We start from the raw sequence: 25,605 nt of genomic DNA on the forward strand, positions 1-25,605 counted from the left end.
ATTAACAATATCCACAATTTGTGGTTGTTATGGGTTGGCTAGCTACAGATTTATTTGAACCCTACTTCAAAAATAACCTTTTTAAAATAAACAAACATTGGTCTAATGTAGTAGTTTCTTTTTGCTTTAATCGAACAAAGACGGGGGGAAAGGTAATCAAAAAAATTCTCAAAGTTTTGCGAACTACAAGTTTCGACGACCTTTAGTATTTCAAACCATACACAAGGTGAAACAACGATAAAACAGTTTTGCAGTTTTTAAATCTACAACTGAAATGCACATACCTTCTCTTAATAGCTGTTGTGAGATGTCTTTTAATAGACTTTGAAAAGTTGTTTCATCACCTCTGTATAATTGGTAGTACATGTTATTGCCCAAGATCAAACTGAGCGCATGGTCTGCTGGAGGTTTATAACCTTTCTCAACTATTACACAGATAATTTTCTTGTGTTGCGCAGAGGCCAAGTTGTATTCTTTCTGACAGTTTTTAGATTCTTCATATCCCTTTGAAAGTAAAAGAATGATCAACTCTGATCCTGCAACGCCTTCTGCCATCCGTGCACCTAAATCTCCATACACATGATCTTCATCAGTCCAAACAGAGTAACCCTGTTTTAATAATGACTCTTTAATCCTTTTCATGTACTCCTTCCCAGACGCATGATGGTAGGATATCATAATATCCCAATTTGCTTTGGTGGCCATTTTTTTTTTCTCTTTGCTTATCTAAGAACAATATATGTTATAAAATATGTGCTGAAATGCGTTCACATTTTGTCACAGATTACTTCGTTTTTACACTGTTTAGCGTAATTACATTGTTGCAGACATATTGCGTTGGTACACATTAAGGAGAGGAGGAAAGGGGAAGGGGGGGGGGGGGGGTACAATGTGCTGACGGCCTCTTGGACTGGGCATAAGTTTTGTTGGCATGTGATTATGTGCTGAAATTTTGTGACTTTTTCTAACCTTCATTGGGACTTGTAATAAAAAATTCTATTTGAAAGATCTTCATACTTTGCGCGGGGTATCAAAATTTTGGGACGGGTATAATTTTTTGTAAATTTTATAATGTGCTGACTTGCATGCCAAGAAGATATATGGGTCACAAGGCTAAAATACAGAACAGATTTAAAGGAAATATCGTTTCACTAAAATATTGTCATTTCTAATCTCAATATTGTTTTCCTTACTTCAAACATTTATAAATTCTAACCTTGTACAAAGTTTAATGACTTAAATTGGATATTTCAGGAAAACAGATTTTTTGCTTTATCGTTAAAGTAAGAAACTTACAAATATGACGTCATTTTAAAATTATTTTTTTATACAAAATAAAAATCTTTCTACCCAGTGAATAAATCCAAGAATTGACGCCCTATCATCAGTAATCCTTGAAAAATTTAAATTTATTACCAAACTAGAAAAATAACCATGTGTGACGGCATTAGGCGTGTGTAAACTGATTTCTAATACTAGAATAACAATTACTAAAATGCATACTGATAGCATATAAGGATGATTTTCATAGTATAATTAGTACACAATATTTGAAGGATATTGATGATCGTCTAATAAAATAAAGAGTTTTTGACCTTTATTTATTCTAAAAGATTATTTAATATAAGCTCTTTTTCCATAAGTCATATTATATTACATAAGTAGTGTAAGCCTACGTGAGATTGTAAGACAAAAAATAGGATATAATATTGTAGCAATGAAGATACGTAGTGCCATAGTGATAATCCTCCTTCATCAAAATCCAAAGCATGAAACAAATCGCTAATTTTGCAAAGTTTTCTAAAATGTTTTTTCATATAAGTGATATTATAATAAATAAGTAGTATAAAACTACCTGAGATTAATACGACAAAAAAAAAACAGGATTAAAATATTGTAGATACGAAATTATGTAGTGTCATAGTGATAATCTCCCCTTTTTTTTATTGTCTACGTACGCAAGAAAAGTACTGCGCATTTCTTTAAAACGTGAAAATGGAGAGTTAAGGTTCAATTTATTGTAAGAATACTGCATAATCAATGTCTTATTATCACAGTATTCTCTTCCATTTTTCCCAATGTTGTTTTTCAACTATCAAATTAAAAAAAGATTAGATTTATGGCCACTTGAAATAAAAAAAAATTCATTTACATATCCGACGATAATTTTCTTTTTAGATTTGTGAAACAAAATATTTGACTGTTCAGATGACAATAGAACAGTGCATATTTTCCCATGGATGTCATCTTTAATTGTTGGAACAGTGCTCATAATCTCTCTACTGGCCATGAAGCGCATTGCTTGTCCCAATATGTTCATGTACTGCTCTTTGCTTTTCTGATCAAGATCTTTTCTTGTTAATCCCAGAGATAGAAGGAATTTTTGAACCTTTGTGTCATCTGAGAAAATTGACTGATCTAACAATTGACAGTTTGCACAAACGTCGATGTTCTCTAACTTTCGGAAATTTGGTGCTGCAACCACATTTATAAATCTGGAGGTACTATTCGAGATAAATTGTCGATTGATTGAAAACAAATGTTTAATAACTACTTCACCATTTTGAAATTCTTCCTCAATGGTTGACGCACTGGTAGTTTTAGTGTATCTTATATTAAGAAAGGTATTTTGAGATGGATTGAGCAGCAAAAGTCTGTGTTTGAAATCAGGAACACGATCACAGAAGGTATTCAAAAATGACGAACACGTGTCTAATTTTACTTAGAATTGACTTTAGTTGAAAGGCTAGCTCGGATACCTCTTCATTTACCATTGGTGGTGGAAATTGAACAGCTTCTTTTAGAAAATCATTGTTAGATGTGCAGTTTTCATTAACATAATGTCTTGAAAATTTTAAATATTCGCTTCTACTTTTTTTTTGTACTTCTCCACAACAGAAGAGTTGGATGTTAGTTTCACTAAAAAGAGAGCTGATAATTGACTCGATATGTGCTGCAATTTTGTCACTATTATGTGTATGGAGAAAAAAGTTACTTTCTTCGTAGGCATACTTGTGAGCGCAGGCAATGTTGACATCTACAAATATTAAAGACAAAAATGATAAGAAAAGGTTCAGTGGACATGTTAAAGAAAAAATAATTTAATTGTAATTGGGTGACTTACTGTCGATTTCAAATAATTTTTGCTTTCCTTCCATATCAAGCAGTGCTATGGCGAGCTTTGCAATATATTGGACGGCTTCTTTATATATCGTCAATACAAGTCTATTGTCTTTTCTCTCTTCATGGTAATCTGTTTCTTGCAATTCTAGCATTGTATCTTCCCCTTCCCCTTTTTTGAACGCTTTGAATGCTTTTATCATGAAACTTAACAACCATACCCGTGTTTTTATGCATCCAAATACTTAAAGTTTAATATATGGTTACAAGCTAGTGTATAAAATTTGTCGAGACACTTTATGATCCTGTAATGCCTTTTAATATCAAATTTAAGTCTATATTATAGTGATAATAAAACTAGTTAATGATGAAATGTGATATTTAAAGTCGACGCTCTTTAAAGTGTTGAAAATTTGTTTATGATGAATCTCAATAAGTTAGTATAGTAATGTACGTGGCTATCCATTTGTAAACACAGATGTAGCGCTGAAAGCAATGTTAGAAAACAAGAAATACCGATGTTGAAATAAAAATGTTTTGCCTCTCTGTCTCAAAATTTTGATGGAAATGAATCATTTAAGTTAATAATTATTATCTTTTTGTAAAGTTGGAGCCGCGCTGAGACGGTAAAATAATCGTCTGAGACAAATATTTTTCTATCGGACAGTGTACAAAATCAATTGTTGATAGAATTTTCCTTTCTTCTCGCCAATCAATAAAATTTCCAGTAATTGTCATAACTCTTTTTAGCTCATATGCCTTAATATATTTGTAAACAAATAAAAAAAAAAAGTTATAAAGGAACTTTTTAAAACTTACTTGCAGGCAGGGACATTGGTTACTGGAACTAAAAAAAAAAATGAAATTAAAATATTTAAAACAAAAGCATGAGGGGACAATAATCTTAATAATATATACTAAATTACTTTATATATACGCTTTTATTCAATAGACTAGTTGATAAAACCGTGGAAGAATCTACTTAGGCAGAAGAACAATAAAAATATCAATGGGTTGAATTTTAATGACGTTAGCAAACCCGTTAATACTCCAAAAATGTAATTTGTAGACGTTTCTTTTCCCTTCGCTGTAATTAAATAGAGCTTAAATCGCTGATCAAGAAAATGTATAGGATTATACGCTTTTGACGAACGGGTGAAGAGAAATGAAGTTTTATGACGTCATTATCCCGTTCATTTACAAACGGTTGAGTGGATAAAGCTTCAAATAATTGGTCCCATTTTAGTCCAAGGCGATTCCACTTTTTATGCTAATAGGTCTAAAACTCAAAAATGCAATGTAATGGTTTCACTAAATTTACGGCAATCTAGTTTATCTTTAGCGTCAAAGTAATTAAATGTCTCACTTTCCAAGAATATATCTATTTAGGAGCTAGGCACAAAGGTTTACTAGCCCATTTTTATAAGAGACTAGTCGATAACCAAATATTTTGATGACGTTATCAACGGTGTCTCGCCATACACATCAAAAAGTTTTAAAAGTTTATTGACCCATTGACCGTATTGTGTAGAGCTTTAAACGCTGATAAACATGTATAAATTCGTGTGCTTTCAACGAACGATTAAGGGGATAAAATAATTTGATTTTTTTTTGATGACGTCAGTAACCTATCGGTTTTGGATGTAAGGGACTGATAGAGCTGTAGAAAATTAGACTTATTTTCGTCCGAGATGGTCCTTGGCTACTTACCCAGAAGATGACATCAGTTAATCACGTCAGTTTCTAAGTTGTTAAAATTTGAAACTTAAAAGTACAACGCAATCGCTTCGCTAATTTTTAAAACATGCTATTGACGTCAGTCAAAATGACTATGAGTATGAGTCCACTTCTTAGGAATAGAATGTTTTTTAGTGACGTTATTAACCTGTATATATGTTCCGAAACGGGTGAGCTGACTGATTTTAGGAAATTGGTCCAATTATGGTCTCTGGTGGCAAATACCCACGCAGCACATGACGGCAGTTATTTCCATCCTTTTCCAAGTTATTCGGCCTCAAATTTAAAAATAAGAAGGAAAGAAAGAAAGAAGTAAACAAACAGGTAAGGAAAACTAAAATGCAAAAGGAAACAATTATTAAATCTTGCAAAGTAACAAAAGGTGATAAAACGTAAAACCCATAAACAACGAACAGCAACAAAAAGTGATGCAAGTAAAACACAAAACAAATATACAAAACAAACGAACAAACGAACAAAAATATAGAAATATATACGAATAAATTATGTGAGCATGGAGACTAGCAAATAAAAAGAAAAATATAAAAACACAAACGACAAACACAACAGTGCCAACACAAACAACAGCAAAATCATGAAATGTACCACAAGACAAGATAAAAATAAACAAATATAAATACAAAAAATATGGTAACTTAACAAAAGAACGAAAAGCAAACAATCGGAAGAATTTACCCACACGCAAGTAAGGTAAATTTTCTCTATATACTTATCGACTTTCTCAACAAAAGGTGTTCTTTACTGCCTGCTAAACCTTATCGTCCAACATTATTTTAAGTTCTACATAGTCTCTTCATTGTTTATTTTATCCAACACAACAAAATTAACAACACACAACCAATACAGCCCCTACTATATTTGTAATGCTGGTAATTATTACTGCTGAAAATTTTTTTTAGATAACATACTTTGGTTGCCTGTCGACTTTTTCGAACACAGATCTTTCTCTGATGCTGGCTAAACTTTATCGTTTAACATATATTATACAGCTCCACACCTTTACTATAGAAATAATTACGTATTGAGATTCTTATGATTTCAGTAAAGTTGATTGGTTCTTTAGGTAATTATTCCTTTGTTTTAAGCAGAGGTTTACCCTTTTAGGTATCGTAACTCAGCAACCATACTAATCAATAACCAATCATAGGAACACAAAATAATATAACGATATAATCTAAGAAGTTACATAAAGCTTTCTAAAACATGTAAAAACATTTTTTATTAATTTTTTTTTAGAATTTTACTAACGTAAAAAAGTGTTTGCCATGGCAACATTTCGTCATAATTTCAAAAAAAATAATATTAAAAAAAGTTTAAGAGGGGGCTGATTCAGCACGAATAGGGTTAAAAAATTAGACTATTATATTAACTCACTCTTATTAACTCTTTATAACCTGCGAAATATGCGAAAAAAGTGAAGTGATCAGACTAGGTTCATTTATTTCCATATGCAAATGGAACATGTTGTTCTATTTCATTCCCGCCTTTAAATAAACTTTTTTTTCGTCATATAAGAGCCAGGATACCCTGCGTTAATACTCAGGCTAAAACCACCAGTAATCCAGCATTTACTGCCAGGTTAAGAACTTAAGTAAATCAATACGCTCTATTAACCGTAATATCCTTTTCAAAAAGCTTTGCACAACTTTAGTTTTAATAAAGCTGGTTTTACATTTATTTTATTTCAGGATGATTTTTTTATCATTTACCAGTCAGTTGTTTCAGGTTAACAAATATTTTTATATTGGGGATTTTGTGGAGTAATATCGCTAATCCTTTTTGCGTTGTTTTATTTAATTTTCTCGAGTGTTATTTAAACTATCACTTTCGCAGAGCCATTCATTTTGATCACAAAATCCTTTACATGCGTCATCTATAAAAAGTTCTCACCAGACCACAGACATATACGTCAACATTCTTTAAATAAACAACTACGTTTAATTGTAGTTCTCCCCCGGAGAGGTTTTCAGTAAAGAAGAAAAAGTGATACAGATCACAAAGGAACCTTTAAAAAAATCTACAGAATGGTCAACTGACCTTTTTTGGATGAATTAAATATTCCTTTAATGTTCAATGCTGCATATAATTATGTTAGACGTTTCTTTTGCCACCGACGGAACAATTACCATTTCATAAATATTATGCCACAATTTGATCTTGATGTAAAGATGATTAAGCATCACAGAATTATAATATTGCAAATGCTTTATTTGCACTACTTTTCGTGCATATTAATTTTAACGGGTAATTTATTTCTACACACTTCTTCATTCTCCCCAAAAAGGCATATTTTCGTGCATAGTAATTTGCGCCAAAATTTCAAACATTAACAAAGTCTAAATGGAAAATTTACAAATAAGGTATAATATTCCTATTTCTTCCTAAGTCCTATTTCTTATTTGTTACAGAGATTAAAAGATTATATTAAAATATTTTACAGAAAAATACAACAAGGTCCAGAAATTTTTTTCTTCCATCGGCGCTGCAGTGTATAAAGAGACAACATGTCCCGCCATCGAGGTTGAGGGACATATTTGCACAAGAAATTGCGATTCGAAGTCCACCAGCTTCACTTACATAATAGCTAGTAGACCCCGCATAATTTTTCTTATCATCAGGAAATCGGAATGTTTAAGGTGGAAAAAATTACGCTGGGTCTCAAACGATTTTTCTGCGGTAGGAATACTTAGATTAGTTAACTAGGCTACTTACATAAATATTTTAGTTATGTTAATTTCAACCTTTGACGTCAATAAATCAATACACGTCTATTTCTATTTAATTACTCTCATTCTCCTATCGCTATCACTTTCGTCTACCTGACCACATGATATGTCCAAAGTTCATATTGCTCTACTTACGTAAACCCATAATTGCTGCAATTAAAATTATCTCCTTTTTACTTTCGTCTATCTGACCACGAAATTGTTTATGCCAAAAATTATCTAACACACTCCAAACACACTCCAAAATATCATTAAAAAATTACCACTTTTAGTACACACCTATTTTTAATTTTGTACCGTAATGCTTTGAATATACGCTTGCTTCTATTCTTTAGACTTCTCCAATCTCTGTATATGTAAAAAATCTATCACTATTACTTTCTTCTCGATTATCCATGACAACTTATCGCTATCACTTCGTCTTATTACAAGCTCGTGAGCTTGTATTAAAACGCAAATGTGTCCTACAAGAATGGAAATTTTTTCCTCTCTGAGCACCGACACGGGAGTCGTCGTGTGTTCGAATCTCATCTTAGTAACTATTTTTACTTTTTTTTTCTTTTTTCTTTTTTAAAAAGATAAGACAAGTGTTCAAAACACTTGTTTAACTAACTAGTAAATAAAGGTGTTTCCACCAAACTTTTTAAAAGTGAATGTAGGCAGAATTAACTGAATTAATGAATTTCGCAAATTTTGGGGTTTGTGGGTTTGTGGTCTTTCTTCTTCCTGTCAGTCGGTTCACCCAAGACGGACCCATCGAATATTAAAAGTTCGAGGAATTTTCTGAAATCAATTTTGAAAAATAAGTGTGTAACAAATATTATTGCGTATCTGAATAGTAAAATATGTCGTGTCTAACTTCGTAACAAAAATCTCAATTTGATAGACAGCTTTTTGTAAACTTTATTCGCGAGGTTGTTTGCGTATATCATACGTCTTGTTGACTATATAATGATGTGTTTTCATGATACGCAAAAACATTTGATCACATGGCTATTTTTAATTTTCTGATACATTGGGCATAGCTACTTTTAAAATATTATTTAAGACGTATTATAAATTTTAATTCTTTAAAAAAAGGACGCAATATTGTTTCTTCGAACATACTAAGTGTTTCCACGGAGAAGGGAGTAGTTTAGAATGCAGATATGTTCAAGTGTTTATTTATTTAGTTACACAACTTGTCATAACCATTTTCATGCCAGTAGCTACTTGTTTTACTGGTTTCTTTTAAAAAATAATATATACCTTAATTCCATAATGATATAATGATAGCCAAAAATGTTATTTTCAGTTTTTTATATAATTCACTAAAAATTCAGTAAAGTTGCCCATAAATCAGATTTTTCTGATTTTAACTTAAGAAAATCGGGAAATCCGGTTAATAACATGTTTAAACTCTACAAAATTATTCCCCTTGATGAAATCATATGATGAAATAAAGTTGTGTTAAGAGTTTCAAGTTCTTAAGAAAATCATAAAGAAAGTTATTTCCCTGATTATAAGAACTTCTTAGAAATATGTGGTGTATTTATGAGTAATAGCCAAATTTTATTACTCTGAGAGGGTTAAAAAGGGTTTTTGGCACTTTGTTTTTTCTACGTAATAAATAGGCTACTTTTCGTTACAAGAATTCACATATATTTAAATGTTTATTTATTTAATTGCACACAACTTGTCATGAGATGACATGATGAGTCAGTTCTTGTACTTTCTGTATCAATTTCTTTTATCAGAATCTCTACTTGGCCGAATTTTTTGCTAGTTTATTAAAACATGCCACTTAATTTCCATTCTATAATTACAGTTTATATAACCTGCCATGACAACAACAACGACAATAAGTTTGTACTTTTGTTTTATTTTCAACCTCGTTATAGTATATTTCGAAAAGTGTTATTCAAGTGTTTATTTATTTAATTGCACACAACTTGTCATGAGATGACATGATGAGTCAGTTCTTGTACTTTCTGTATCAATTTCTTTTGTCAGAATCTATAATTGACCAAATTTTTTTGCTATTTTAAAACGTGCCACTTAATTTTCCAATATTCTTTAATTAATGTTTCTATAACCTGTCATGCCAACAATTACAATAAGTTTGTACTTTTGTTTTATTTTCCACCCTGTTGGAGTTTATTTCGAAAGTGTTATCCACTGAGACTAACCATAAACAAAATAGAAGAACAACATAATTCAATACAAATAAAAGAAGTTGTCTGAAATGTAAACATATATAAGTGTTTATTTACTTACGTAACATTTGTCATGAGATGATGACAACACATTTATTGTAGCTACTTTGTACCTAGTACCCTTCTCACGAACTAAGTTTGAAATTTGTGTGGACGAATTTATGTTTTTCAACGTTACTCTACAATTCTGCATAATAAACATGTTTTTATATGTCATTGTGCACTCAAAGAAAAAAGGTAAATGAGACGGTTGGAGTAAGCGCTTTGTCCTTAGTATTTTCTCTCTATCCGTTCACATTTTAAATTTTATTGCGTAAAAAAAACAGCTCAAAAAATAATACACTTTAGTAGTACGTAGATTAAAAATAATTGTTTTATATGATAAACTTTCTATTTTTTATTTCCCTCTCTTTTATCATTTAGCTAAGACTGTTTAGCAGTAAAATGAGCTACGTTCACATTTTAGTGAAAACGAAAGTTTGTTTCGCCGATAAAGTGAATATAAAACATGTTCTTTTTCTTATAAAATACTTTTTGTTAGCTTTACATATGGGAGAAAGAGTGTATAGAATTTATTTTTATTTAAAAGTTCCACCTATGTGGAACAAAATTTTCAGTTTCTTGACAAGCGCCAGATAGTGGCAGTCAACAGTACCCTCGAAACAATTTTAAAATCTTTTATGTTGCCTCAACTAGCTTTATTAGCCATATTTTGTATACTTTTACGAAAACCTCAGAATACACAGCCAGTTTGAAAAATGGTTATATGGGTACCAAATATATAATAAGCCGTGTCCAATATCACATTCAAGATGATAAAAGATTTTTTTTTTATTCCAATACCCATGAAACGTTTCCCTGCGTTTAGCTTGACTTTCGTGGAAGCCACTAAACTCCGAAGTTCATAGTTGTTTGAAAGTACATTTCAAAAACTCGACATCCCTGCAAAATAATGCTATAACTCGAAAGATGAAAATAATTCACTTTCTCTATTGCTTTGTGAGTTTTAAAAATAAAATAAAATCGCTTAAACTTTCTTGTTAAATATTCATAGCTTAAAAAATTAGACTCCGGATGTTCTTAAGTTTTCAAAAATTATCAGCAAATGTGTAAGACTAGAAAATATCAAAAATTATGTTCGGGTTTAAGTACAGCCACAACTAGAGACAAATAGACAAACAAATGAACAAATACACGAACACATAAAGATAAACAGAAAGAAGAATAAAAAAAATAAAAATAATAAACCAGAAAACTTGCCTGTGACTTTAAGCGATGTTTGTTTCAAAAAATCTGTATGTCTTTCCTCACTGAAAGGTAAAGTTTTTTCTACCAAGCCCATCTGATTTTATCGACTGTCGCGAGTTATTTGATTGGTTCTATAGATAGCTATCTCTTTGTTCACAAAATTATAAAAACATTTTTAGCAACGTAATACAAAACCAATTGTCAATTTTATAACCAATCAAATCTCTTTCATATTTACGGTAGCCGTATATTATTTTAAACAGAGATCACAGAAGTTTTATTTTTATTTTTGATTTTGCTATATAATGTTAGCTAATTAGGATACGCAGTCATTATCGGTTATAGTATCTTTTGTTAATTTACCTTATTGATAAACAAGTGAGGTCAAAAAGTGACCAAATTCTTGCTAAGTAACTATTATTTTTTGTCGACCAACCATATTTACTGATTTGTTTAACTGACCAAATATTTTTGCTGATTTTACTTGTACCAGTCACTGCGTTAAATAACATTTCAAGTGAGTGTAATTGAGCAGAGGAAAATGAAAGCTGAGAAGGAAGAGCGAAAAAGAAATGGAAAACCAAAGCAGAAAAAGTGTGTAAATAAAAGAAAAAGAGAAAAATAATCATTGAAATTGACGGATTTATATACAGTTTTCATTTTCCTTCTGTTTAAAGTTTTTTTAGACGGAAAAATCATTAAAAATTCAAACTTTTTTTTTTTTTTTTAAGAAAGCCAGAATCGCTATTCATATTTGTAATCTCTATGAATCTAGAAAACCAACACATAAAAAATCCGTTTTTAATGTTTTTTAAAATTAAACACTTTTCTCAGCCAGAATCACACTGAAAATAGTTTCAATTAGTTAAAGCTAAAGATAGTTAAATATCTACGTCACGTCTTTGTGACTTCACTACATTAGTTACTTTCAGTTTACTTAAAAAAATATGACGATAATTTTTAAGAACAAGTGCAATATCTGGTTAATCCTATAAACCGAGCATCATTGTAATTTGATATAATCGTCAGATGATTGTTCAACTGTAGTAATCGTTCCATATTGCGTTTATCTCACAAAAGTATTTAGGTATGCTTAATAACTACCGCTGAGGTATAAGTTAAGCAATCGAATTAAACACAAAACTCCTTAAATAAATATAACTTCACTAACCTAAAGTGACAGTTTAACTCAAAATCTCTACGGTGGAGGGTACTGGCACTTCTCTTTAATAGCTTTAATGTCTGAACAAAAACAAAATTGAACTGTAAATATTTATTCTGTCTGTTTCGCAAAAATAATTACCGACAAGTTCTCGATTTTCAAGAAAACAATCACACTGTAAGCATAAGGAAAAAATATCAGGTGCCCGCGGCAATTTCAATTGAGCATATCTTTTTTTGTGCATGATATTGAATGTTCAAATTTGATGACTTTTTCTAACTTATATTATAGATTACGGCAAAAAAAATTTCAATTTCCTGGAATGTCCCGCCATTTTTGAACACATGGTGTGTTTTATTTAGAATTTTTTTTTCAGGAAGTCAATATAAAGCAGTTTTGTTGCGTTGTCAGAATTTTTGTATTATCAGGAGGAGAAAATTTTATATATATATGACGTCATTTATGATCCCTATGACGTCATCAATTTTTTTGCCTGGAATGAGTTTGTACTAAGACATTCTACAACTGTGCCAAGTTTCATCACTTAAGCGTAAGTGGTTCAGGATTTATGACCCGCGGGCGCTTTGTCACCCCCACAACAAACTGCTGCTGTCAAAATATATAATCACCAATATTTACTCACTAATAGAGTTGCTAAAGTTTTGACTTCATTATTGAGTTTGCTGACAACTGATCTAGACGTAGTTTGAAATTTTGACTTCAATAATGTATTTGTTGACAGCTAATCTGAACACATGACAACTAGAATCATTTACGTAAAGACGCAGTATGTTGTTTTAAATTATATCAGTCAAAAGCGTTGGTGTTGGAATGCTATTGTCTGGATCTGTTAATTAGAAATTTAGTTCAGATTTTTATCTCTATCACGAAAATATGTTGCAGAGTTTAGAGTCAAAGTTGCTATTAGGCAAGCCTTCAAGTCCCTATTTTCAATAAAAGCTAAAACATGCCTATTTTGTTATCCTTAAGTACTCATAAATATTTCATTGCCATTAGCTCAACTCCTTCGAATGACAACAAAAAACTGCTATTGCCAAAATATTTAATCACTAATAGAGTTGCTGAAACTACGGACGCAGTTTGAAATTTTGACTTCATTAATGAATTTGATGACAGATAATCTGAACACATGACAACTAGAATCATTTACGTAAAGACGCAGTATGTTGTTTAAATTAGATCATTGAAAAGCGTTGGAGTTGGAATGCTATTGACAAGATCTGTTAATTAGAGATTTTTTTCTTTATCACGAAAATATGTTGACAGAGTTTGTGTAGAGCCAAAGTTGCTATTATGTGTGTATTCTTTTAACAAAATTAAAAATGCGGTAACTCCTTGTGACTCGTGTTTGTATATCTCAATTATGACAAGAATATAAAAAAGGTTCAAACTTGAGTCCTTTGTTCTCGTTTATAACAGGTAAATCAACCCTTGCAGCTAGAAAATTCTTTTCTTTTCTGATAGCAAAATTTTCAAAAGTAAATTGTTACAGTAATAATTTCTTGATCTACATCATATCAAAAAAAAGTAGTGAATAAAACTACTTATTAATTGTATCATGCCAAAACTGTCCGAAAAAAGAGTCTGGGAACAAGATTGATTTTAGCATTCTAAAGAATTCGCAACATGTTTGAATTATTTCCTAATGGTTGAACCAAGCCAACATAACAAAAAAATAATTTTGCAGGAATATTGTACCAGTCGTTGAAATATCAGAATTATTTATGCAAAATTTGCGTTTTTCATTCTCCCAATTATGTTGTTGTAAAAGAAATGCTTTTTGTATGCTTTCCTTTAAATTAAATATTTGGGAATTTTTATAACAGTACCGAAATACAATTCACTGCGGAAGTCATTTGATTCTCTGATGTATTTTAGTTTTTAATATTTGTAGGCCTAAACACTCTTCCTCCTTTTATGCAAAACTCATGTATAGAACACAATACAGACTACCTTCCTATGCATCAAAATAATAACAAATCTTTGCAAGTTTGAAAAAGGCTGAGGTATTTCGAAATGTACTTTTCAACTTACAGCCTCTTCCAGAACACCTTCCTCGCCAACCAGAGAAATCATAATACCGCTTGCCTTATATGCTACGACCAGAATCTTTGCAGTCTAGGTTTCAGTATTATACGCGTCTGCGGTATTCTCTGATGAAATATAATGGGAACAGACAAAAATAATTCTTAGGAGAAGATTTAAAAAGTTATTATAAGTGTAGCTATAAAGACTAAATTCTTAATATAACGTGGAAGAAATTTATAGACCCAGCAGAGAAGAAATCCGAATGGTCTTATGAGAAGTTAGAAGATCAGCGCCAATATTGTTTGTCGGATGAAAACTAGACTTTTGCATGATTTAACTGAATTTATGTGACCCGAAAATATTCTCATTTTTTTGATGGTTTTATCTTAAAATGCTCTGAGTGCCTTGCCCGTCGTCGCTCTAGGTTGATGTAGGTGGCCTGTATAAAATCCTTAAACTAAACCATAACATCGGAGTTAAACTCATTAGACTTTTGTCCAGCAACAATGTCCCAATCATTTTTACATCATATTTATTTCACCTAGTGTTTTATTAACGCCGGCGCGATTTCCTTTGTGTATTACAAAAACCGTCACAAAAACAACTCATTGGCTTCAAAAAGGAATGTTCCAGGACACCGGGCGACTTAAAACGTCCTTTAAAAATCTGCAGAGACAATGTTTATCTTTTATAATGAGAAAGTTTAGCTTGGTTAGTATCATGACGTATATTTCGGCGATTCTCAGAAGATCATGTTTTTATCAGTATAAGAGATTACGTAACTTCGTTCCCAGGACTTTTTTGTCATTTGGTGTAATAGGGCGCTTGCTTATAGGATAAACGACCCTAAAAAAATTGTGTAAAGCCTGTACACATCTTATATAACTCGAAATTCGTGGAAGAAAATTCTAGAAAAAAGAGTTCCTAATTATCCCCCGATGTGCTAACAAAAGTTTTTGCCCGGTTTTTTAGTAATAGGTTCACTCTTTCGTCACTTTCAGGGGAAGGGGACAAGCCTCGGTCATACGGAGAAGTACCGGCTTAAATGCGTTCAAAGAACAGAAAACTTTGCAATTTTGCAATTTTTATCCCTCTCAGTAAAGTTTATGTTTTTGAACATTCTAAAAAAAATCGCGAAAAAATATAGATAATCGTCGACTCGCAAAGGTTTTTGTTCTTATCACATAAGCAGTCCTATCTTATCTCTTACTCCCCTTCCCTTTCTTAAACGTCTGATTTACAACAAGAGTGGCGTATAATAGAAAAAAATAGAGATGATTGACTTGTATTTCGATATTCTAATGAGGTTGCACAGTAGCTGACTGTTTTCAGTATCTACCCTCTCATACCAAAAGGCGAAAAAGTTAACACGGGTGTGTCGCTATCAATATATATATATAAAGGTATATATAAAGCTATATGCATAGTTCTTTTTAAACATGTTTACCAAAAAAATACAAACATGTGTAAAGCGTACTGAAGCGTACTAGCTTTTCACCCATTCTGGTCTTGGTTTCTAGTCTTTACGTCATAGACACGTATCACATTCGCCTACGCATGCGAAACAAGCTGTAATGATGGTCGTTTAAGCCAACTCATGGGTACAATTATGTCATTTTTATTTTCAAATATCTAGAGAAATATTATGAAGTAGGCAAAATAAAATGTTTCTTTTATTGTTTAATAATATGAACTTATTCACATTTATTTGTTTTTTCCTGAGGTACAATTCAATTTGATCTCACATGTATAAATACTTAGAATAATACTAGGCGGTACCACGAATTTACACTAATTGCCAAAGTTTATTTTATATTTTTGAACATCGACATTTTCTCATGTCACTCAGTGTGTTTTTTATAAAATCTGCTGACACATAATCTGTTTACTCTATTAAAATTGATCATTAAATTATAATGTATCATTAAAAATTATATATCAATTATCATTAAAAAGAGTTGGCGTAAGGAATGCTATTATTTGGCACTGTGTTAAAGTTATCCATATGTCTAGTGAAGCCTCTTATATTGTAAAAAGATGTTAATAATCTGTTACGTAGAACATATTCACTAATTACTTTATAGGCAATATAAAATTCTGCTACGTTTAACGGCTCTATGCTTTCCTTGAGTGGATAAAAACATTCAGTTTATTTGACATGCAATGAGATAGTAAACTTAAAATTAAATTTTGTGCGTCATGCAAATTTTCATATCTCAAATAAACAATCGAGCTTGGACTTATTTTTAGGATATTCCTAAATTCTGACATATTTTTGGTAGTGTATCCTTATTAAAAAGTCCGTACACAAAGCAAGCTGAAGAAAGCAGGCTCAAGACACAAAAAGGAACTTAATATTAAAGGGAGAGTTGAACTCTTAAAGTTGAAACGGCTAAAAAATCGTTTCACACCTAAATTTATCTCTCTAAGCAAAACTGTAAACAACTCACTTGCTTTTCTTTGGTTTTCTCAGTAGGTAGCTAGCTAGCGTTCTTTGGATTAAAGTACAATCATTGTCTGATATATTTTCAATTAGTTCTCTTTGTGACGTTATAACATCGAAAGTTTCTCTTCTTTTAAAAAATATTACTAACAAACAACATCAAATTTTTATACTCGCTCAAAAACACAGTTAGTTTTTTGCATTCTAGATTCAAGTTAATACTCGAATGCGATAGTTTTTTATAAAACTAAGCAACCTCGGTCCCAGAACACAAATGGCAAACTGTGCACAAAACGGCTACTGAATAAAAGTTCATGATGATAGTGTTGACTTTGCAGACCAGACCGACTGGCTTGGTCTGCTCCATAATAAATCAATTTACATGTTACAGCCATCATAATAAACTGAAACAAACAAATAAGAAGTTTTGATATTAAAAATATTCGTAAAGTTAAAACAATTTGTCGCTTTTCGCATAAAAACGGTAAATATTTACTTAAAACTTTGCAGAACGACAACACGGTAGAGACCTAAAATATAAAACAGTCTGTTAAAAATACCAGTATTGTTTACATCTTTGTGAGTGCTGAATTATTTATAATTTAGTATTCTTACTCATTTGCCAAACAGGTGGCTGAATTAAAAAACAATACGATTTATTTCTCCTCATTTGAAAGACAATATAGTTGTATGTTCGGGTGTATCAAAAGTGAAATCAGCCATTATATATATAATATAACTTGTATGAACATCATGATGCAATAAAGGTAGTTAACTTTACTTAACTTTAGTTAATTGCTAAACGACATGGACTGACATTAGTACGGTAGCACGTAGCTGTGGTTGCCATTTTAGTTTCACAGGCCTGGGCTCCAATCTTAACTTTGTTCGTTCGTCTCTTTTAGTCACGGTCTAGCTTCACGGTTCCTCTTTCGCTCGTGCTAGCCAGCAGTAGGTGTGGTTTTAATCGGTTTATTTAATCTTTTGTTATCCTTTTAATTGGTTCCGCAAATAATCATTTACGTGACGAAAGATGTTTATTGTTAGATTTACGTACCTTACGATAATGATAGTTCTTTGCGTCGCTGTTCGACGACGTTCTGGAGTAGCCTTGCCAGTGCCAGATGCAGACAAAAAGAGTCTGGCAGAATGGACCACATTGCCCGTGCAAACATTACGGTTAGTGTGTAGCGCATTAGATTTAATCGACTCGGGGTCGCCCCAAATACTTGCTCGTCGCCTGTTTTCGCTCTACAATCCGCCAAATTCGGTGGCAGGTACGTCGGCGACGACTACATGTATGGCATCAATTCTGTCAACCAACGTGGCCACGAGATCGACCAGACTCCGCACACGTGGTCAGCCGATCAACACAGCAACGGGCGTCGAGTCAAACTCTGTCGAGTCATCAATTGTCTTCACTGGTCAGGCATCATCTACTTCGACCACTGACGTTGTCGAGTCATCTATCCTCACAACAGCTGTTGTGACTGATTTGATCAGAGAAGAATTACGACGATTCTTTTAAGGTCACGAGGGGGGGGGGGGGGGACAAATCACAGGAAGAGCTCCTGACATGGAACGAAGTCAAGCGACAGGTGACACCTATAATAATAACTCTATTGTTGAGCCTCCATTACTTGTAAATAATTTTGTATCTGAGCCTTTTTCTGAGGGGGGTTGAGTTTCCACAGGGTCTTCCTCGTCCAGCCCAGGTTGGGTTTACGGTCGCAACCACAGCGCGCCCTGCCCCCTTGCCGGCACTTCCTCAGGCTGTTTTGGACAAGGTTAAAAAAGGTGAGTATGTTAATTTCGATAGGTTGCTGCCTGCTTCCGCCTCATCTTCCGACGAGTTTACGTTTAAGGTTCTAGGTGAGTCTAGCCCGTCAGTTGCATTAATGCCCAAGCAATCAAACCGGCCAAAGGTTAGTAACTTCTCATCTTGAATGTTAGCATGGAATAATTTTATCCGGTGCTTCACTTTTTTCTTTCCACATCGGTCAGCCGAGCTTTCACACTATCAGTCCGTCATGTGTGACTTTGCCTCGCAGTTTACGTTTACAGCATGGTCGACATACGATCGCATGTTTAGGTACCAAATAGCTTTCGATTCAGGTTTGTCATGGAACCGTGTAGATGACGATCTTTATAACCGTCATCTCCGGAGTGCCTCACTGCAGGTCATGTGTTCCCGATGCCGGAATTATGAACATCTTGCATCAAGCTGCCCCCTTCGTACTGAGTCAGCAGCTGGGAACGAATTAGCGCCCTCAAACTTCGCATGCAGTGGGCAGCCCTTTCGTGCCCCCCACCCTTCTTTAGTTTCATTTATTGTATCTGGTTTATTTTCTGGATTTGACATTGGCTTTCATGACCCATGTACGGCTACCCGGCTACGTAACCTACTATCTGCACGCTCAAATTCTCGACCAGTGTGGGAGGCAATTGCTAAAGAATTAGCGCGAGGCCACACCTCAGGACCTTTCTAAGCCCTCCCATTACACCTATGCATTGTTCACCTTTAGGTGCAGTACCAAAAAAGGACGGTTCCTACAGGATCATTTTAGACCTCTCCTCACCTAGAGGTAATGCTATTAATGAAGGCATATGCAAAGAAGAGTTTTCGGTGCGATACTCTACTTTTGACGATGCCCTAAAACTGGTGTCCGGGTTGGGTCCCACTGCATTCTTAGCCAAAATTGATATCAAGCATGCTTTTCGCCTTTGCCCCGTTAAACCAGCTCAATGGGGTTTATTAGGCTACTGTTGGCAGGGTAATTATTTTGTGGACACTCGCTTGCCATTTGGCAGCCGCTCCTCACCCTTCTTGTTTAACTGTTTTGCAGATTTGCTATGTTGGATCTTCCTCACTGAGCTTGCTATTCCATTTGTGATCCATTACCTAGACGATTTCTTCCTTTGTGGGAGGTCTGCAGCAGAAGTAAATAGTTACATGGAATCCATTCAGTCCATGTGCACTATATAGTATAGGGAGTTACACGAATCTTTATTGGCTTGGTCTGGTAGGAAGAAGTGCACTAAACGTGAATTGCTTTCCTTGATTGGCTCATTATCTTTTGCTGCCAAAGTAGTAAAGCCAGGTAGAATGTTCCTCCGTCGGTTGATTGATTTGTCTACCACAGGTGCATCACTCAATCATCATATTACATTAAACGGGGAGGCACGCTTAGACGTTCAAGGTGGGTGGATTTTCTACCTAGCTGGAATGGTGTCTGTTTTATACAAGGCGACCCAATCACAGCTTCACTTAGCCTCTTTACGGATGCATCAGGGGTAGGGTTTGGTGCTGTCTTTCGCAATAGTTGGTTTTGTGCTCCGTGGCCCACGGCATTTCATTCTTTTCACATTAATATATTGGAGCTTTTCGCAATTGTAGCAGCGGTTAGGACGTGGGGTCACGAATGGCGCAATCTACATATTATTATTTACACGGACAACGCGTCCATAGTCCGTGTGTGGCGTTCAGGCACATCGCGGGATAAACACATCATGTCGTTAATTCGCCATTTATTTTTATTCACGGCGCGGTTGAACATTAATATTTTGCTTCAACATATTCCTGGATACAAGCTGATCTTCTCTCTCCGTTACAGGTTCGTCGATTCAAACAACGCCTTCAGTCTGCAGACGAGTCACCCACACCAGTCAAAACAACCATCTGGACCGTCTTAGCATAGCCTCACAGTACTTTCAATCTAAAGCTTTGCCACCCACCACTAGGTCCACGTATTCTACTGGCCTTGCCCCATATCAGCGATTTTGTTACAGGTGGTCTCATCCTCCCTGGCCGTTGAACGAGGATATTCTAATTCGCTACACTTCTAGTTTGGCACATAGCTTATCTCACACTACCATTCGTGTTTACATCGCAGGCTTGCAATATCACTCCATCATGGCCGGCAACTAATGCTCGAATAGCAGACATAAGTCGATTGTTTTACACCCTATGGGGAATCAAAAGAGTCCAAGGCGCTTGTCTCACTCGGCCGCGCAGGCATCCAATTACGTACCAGAATTTGTGTTTAATTCATTACCGTATTCAATTTCTCCAAGCTACAGTCTATGAACGTCTACGTTTCAAAGTTGCTACCTCTTTGGCCTTCTTTGGCTTGTTGCGCTGCTCTGAATACACATATCAATCCAGTCGTCACTTCGACCCATCCACTAATTTATTGTTCGGGTATATCCAATTTTCCGCAGACAATTTATCCGGTCGTCTAAAACTGATCCATTTCGTGTTGGTTGTCAGATTAGGGTTGGCGCAATCAATACCGAAGTTTTCCCGGTTTAGTGTATGAACCGTTTCTTAGCTGGTCATCCAGGCCCAGGGTGGCCATTATTCATTTACAAGGACTTTAAATTTTTGACTCGTCAGGATATAGTTAACCTCCTGGCTTAGTGTTTGCCTAATACTCCACACATCAATACACATTCTTTTTGTATCAGTGGCGCCTCTGCAGCAGCGTCAGCAGGGGTGCCTGACAGCACTATCCAGATTTTAGGCAGGTGGACCAGTGATGCCTATAGACGCTATCTACATATTGACGATGCACAGATAATTGGCCTTTCTCGAAGTCTATGCACCACTGGGCCACCTACTCGTGGGTGGAACCATCACGTACCTTCTTCATTTTTGTTATAGTTTGTCAAGTTTGGTGGTGTGTTGTGTATTTGAAACTCATGTTTGTATTCTTAATTAATATTTTACTATTCATGACCTATCAATCTTACGCTGTCCTTGTTGGCAGTTTGTTAGAACCTGTCTTTGTTGACAGTTTGTTTAGAACCTGTCTTTGTTGACAGTTTGTGTTACTTATATTGATTGACAGTTTGTTTCTGTGGTCCTTGTTGACCCTACTACATTTACGAGAAACTGTCTTAGACAGTTTGTTATGGTCTTTGTTGACCTCTGTTGCAATTATATACAGTACACACACATCCTCCGAGACCCCTCATATCCGCCAAACCTGCAGTTTTTATTGTTGTTTTTCCCTGCGCGTTGTCAGAAATTAAAGCCTCATATATGTAATGAAGTCCATCATACAAAAAGTGAAGAAAAAACAGCTAATTTCAGCTAAAGAAATTTGGTCAAACACGTAAATTACGTTCCAAGTTTTTGTTGGTTTTGATGAAGTTGAGGCTAGGATTATTGTTTAAAAACTTAGCAGACTGTTTCAAAATTTCAGTGGCAACAACTTCTAAAATATTTGCCTGTTGGATTACAGCTATGTCTAAATTTTTTAGCTGTATGGTTTATATTTCAGACCAATAAAGAATATAAGTTCAATGATCTTGTTGCAATTATTGATTGCTCAAAGATTTTTATAGAGACTCCAAAGGATGAGGAGCTGCAAAACGCTACATGGTCTAATGATAAATTGATAATGCGATGAAGTTTTTCATTTCAGTCACCAACTTCATTTATAAATTTTGTACAGAGCCTTGTACCGGACTAATTTCTGACTAAGCTCTCTGCGAATTTTTAGTCATAGTGCCACTCTATTATCGTGCTTTGCCGACAAAAGATTTAATATTGCCAATTAATGTGGCGCCCGTGGTACATATTTTACTGTACCACCCGGAAAACGCGAAATGTCACAAATGACTTCCTCAGAAGTAAAATAGTGAAGAAGTAACTTTTCTATATACTCTTTCAGTATCAAACGTTCTTGATGTTTCACTTCAACATCAACAACAGGAACAACTTCTTCATAAGCAGAAAATGCTCCAAAAGTAGAGAAGTGAAAAATGTAGTCATATAGCAAGAAAAGCTTGCCCAAAGAGAGAAGAGAGGCTATAGCTCTAGTATCGAACGAACCACTTAAAGATTTCGATCTGATAACTAAGTACTGTTTAAGTGCATTCGGACAATTAAATTTAAAACGTCCAACAATTTGATTTCAAGCTCAAGTAAATTAAATTTTTTTGACATTTTAAACATTCACTTTCGTTCGTTTACATATAGCAATTTAAAGTTTTACTCGAAATTTTTTCCCGGTATTTTTGTGGTGTATTTTGAAGAACGAGTTTTCATTTCGACAAAGTTGTATTCTTTCGTTGTCGTTAAATTTCTTCAACAAGTGTCAAAGTCGTTAATAAACCAAGGGTGTCGAATATTGCAGCTGTTTACTTCAAGAAGGACAACGGCGAATCTGAATGAGTTCTAGTTTTAAACGACTCCGCCCCTCTACGTATAATGGTTTTATCTGGACTGTCTTCAGTAGTAAATCAGGTTAGATCAATTTTCGGTTATATCCAAACTTTGTAGCCAGCAGAGGATTTCTGTCAAAATAGTGGACTGTATGCATATTGTACACCATCTTCACCCATTCTAAATTCTTGCACATCATTGCAGCAAGTACGTCATCTGTTATCGTTGTCAACGTCGTTCAGTTTAAGATCCCAGAGATAAACCCATTTAGCTTCCGTGGTTATTACTACTGTTTGTCTAGCCAAGTTAAGCTCTTGTCGTCTAATGATTAGACATGATCACTTATGGATGAGAATTCACTATTCATGCAGGAAATTTTAGGATGACTAATTTGTTTGATAGTAATTGATTGTCTTTGTAGTCCTGAGGTTTATCGTGGAATTTTAACACGAAATCGACCAATCGCTCCGCTTTTCCGGAGAATACAGGCAACTTCTGTCTCCACAGCCTTTGCCGAATTAAAATTTCCATTTAGATGTTCGTTAATATCTTTGTTTTTGAAAAAAAGAAGAAAGTTTGGAATAAGCTCATTATTCTATTCTTCAATTGCTTTCGGATAATACAAATTTAGGTTATGAAGTTGTAGTATTGGCATATCTTTAACGATGTATGTGTTTAGCATGTTTTTACTCATTTCTTTTCGTTTGATGATAACTGGGTGGTGATAAATCCTTATATGTTTCTGATTTCATTTGATGACATGCGTTTTTTAGAATATGACTTTTTGCTCTTTGCTTATTGTTGTTTCTGTACTCAGTTGGCTTTCACACGATGAATAGTGGGTTATCTTCGCAGAACTTGGCAGATTTAGTTCGCTTTCATTAATTGTTACGCCTTCGGCGAATGTCAGCTTGACTGCGTCAAATTTGTTATGATATTTGTCATGATGCAAGGTTGTATTGTAGCGTAAACTAGGCTTAATGTAAAGTCATGAAAAGTTTATGTTATTTCATTTACAGTTGAATATTGGTCATTTTATATCATTCTACAATAATACATCAATAAAGGCGATGTGTCTTATTTATAACTTTGGTCATCAAAGGAGGATCGTGCAGTATATATTTTGAACACGTGATTAATCTGATTTCTCGAATTTTTACAGATTTCACTGAAGAACCAGGAAAAATCTGGGGTAATTTTGGTAATTTGTGCGTTTTTAAGGCTGCTTAACAAAGGTTGAGTCGATAAGATCCGAAAATAGCGAAAACACAACTCGCGATCATGTTGATGTAAAGTCTGAACAAGAACATTCTACTCTTTCTTTACTTTTCTTCCCTGATAGAATTTTCACACCCATATAGATTTTTTATATTTCCTTCTTCTTAAGAGGTTTCTTTTTAGAATAAGCAGTATCAAAACTCTCTTTTTGAAAACAGACATAATTGTTTACTATTTGATTTCCCGCTTTTTGTCTGTGCAAAGTGGAGTTTCAGTTATGAAAAAGATTCCATGGAAAATCTTCTTTCTGTGGAAGATTTATGCTAAGTTGAAAACAGCTCATCGAGTTCATTCATGAACGTTATAAAAAAACTAAAATTACATCAAATGATAAAAATAACCATGACATAAAAATAACACTAACAGAGGGAAATATCCTGCGATGAGATAACTGTTTGCAATTCTCTTAATTAGACACGACAGGAGCAACCTTGGCATGATATTTTTCATCCATACTTATCATCGCATAAGCAGAATTCTATACATTATTTTTATTGCTGAACACAGCTGTACTCTATTACTTTTCAAGGTCCAGGACATGTTTAGAAGTTTGTTCGATTTGTTGCAAAAAAAGTTACTTAGGATGCGGTTAAAATTTCCTGGTATTAGTAGCGTGTGCGGATGAAAAAATACGTAATTTTTTAAATATCTTGTTAGTGTTTCTTCAGTGAACTTTTTGAGACGGTTAAAAAAGTCTTAAGACTTATCTGGGCTATAGCTTTTAAGTGGTTGTTAGGCATCGTACATTATTTCAATCAGCACAGGCAGCCGTACCAAATTACGATGCCTTAAAGAGTACTTAAATTTGACTCTTTGGAACTCGACAACTTTTGACAAAGTAATTATGGTACTTCTTGATGACAAAGACCCCCAACTTATGGATAAATGGATTGACGGATTCTCATTAGAGACCAACACATACTTTGCAGGCATTGACGAGTGCATGACCAAAAGAGAAAAAGGCGGTATATTTTTTTTAACGAAGGAGAGAATACAACAATGGCGGGAGAATTTCTCACAAGCCATTTCAAAATATTATTATCCTCTCGGCAGCTTAAGTAAGTTGTTGTTGTAGAGTGATACATCAGGTACATGCATTGACTGGTTGTTCTTCTTTTTCAAACATGCGTTTTCTCCTTTTTTTTCTTGACATTACAATTTAAATGAATACTAAAAGAAAATGTTTTCTTTTTGCAAGAAATAGCAACAAAAAGTGGCAAATACATCATAAAAAGTAATTATTCATAAAAAGGTTGTCTGAAGTAGTTATGACGGGCGTATAATTTCTTAAATTTTACATTTTGAGTGGTCTGTTGATTACACACTGTTATTTACAATGCGCGAGAATAAAGAGTAACGTCCACGACGGAGATCTAATTCGAACACTTTTGTAACCCCTTAAATGTTATTTGCAGCTTTGTAGATGAGAAAAAGAACGTTCAATTATCGGTTAT

General features: G+C 34.0%; 2 protein-coding genes across 2 annotated transcripts in view; both read right to left on the reverse strand.

Moving 5' to 3' along the window:
• The window catches only part of LOC130629548 (uncharacterized), a 28,397-nt gene extending 11,540 nt beyond the window's left edge, over positions 1 to 16,857 (reverse strand). The window contains exons 1-3 of the mRNA XM_057442801.1: positions 16,709 to 16,857; positions 3,940 to 3,967; positions 285 to 726 (exon numbers count right to left, since the gene is read on the reverse strand). Coding sequence (XP_057298784.1) covers positions 285 to 705 — 421 coding nt within the window. The 5' untranslated portion in view covers positions 706 to 726; positions 3,940 to 3,967; positions 16,709 to 16,857. The remainder of the gene's footprint in view (positions 1 to 284; positions 727 to 3,939; positions 3,968 to 16,708) is intronic.
• On the reverse strand, positions 2,156 to 3,933 carry LOC130629549 (uncharacterized). The gene is made up of 2 exons (XM_057442802.1): positions 3,125 to 3,933; positions 2,156 to 3,037 (listed from the first exon to the last, which is right to left on the reverse strand). The coding sequence occupies exons 1-2, from the start codon at positions 3,321 to 3,323 to the stop codon at positions 2,679 to 2,681; spliced, it is 558 nt and encodes a 185-aa protein (XP_057298785.1). The 5' UTR covers positions 3,324 to 3,933; the 3' UTR covers positions 2,156 to 2,678.
• Positions 16,858 to 25,605: the final 8,748 nt, after the last annotated feature.

Source organism: Hydractinia symbiolongicarpus, chromosome 2 (genome assembly GCF_029227915.1).
Source record: "Hydractinia symbiolongicarpus strain clone_291-10 chromosome 2, HSymV2.1, whole genome shotgun sequence".
Taxonomy (NCBI): domain Eukaryota; kingdom Metazoa; phylum Cnidaria; class Hydrozoa; order Anthoathecata; family Hydractiniidae; genus Hydractinia; species Hydractinia symbiolongicarpus.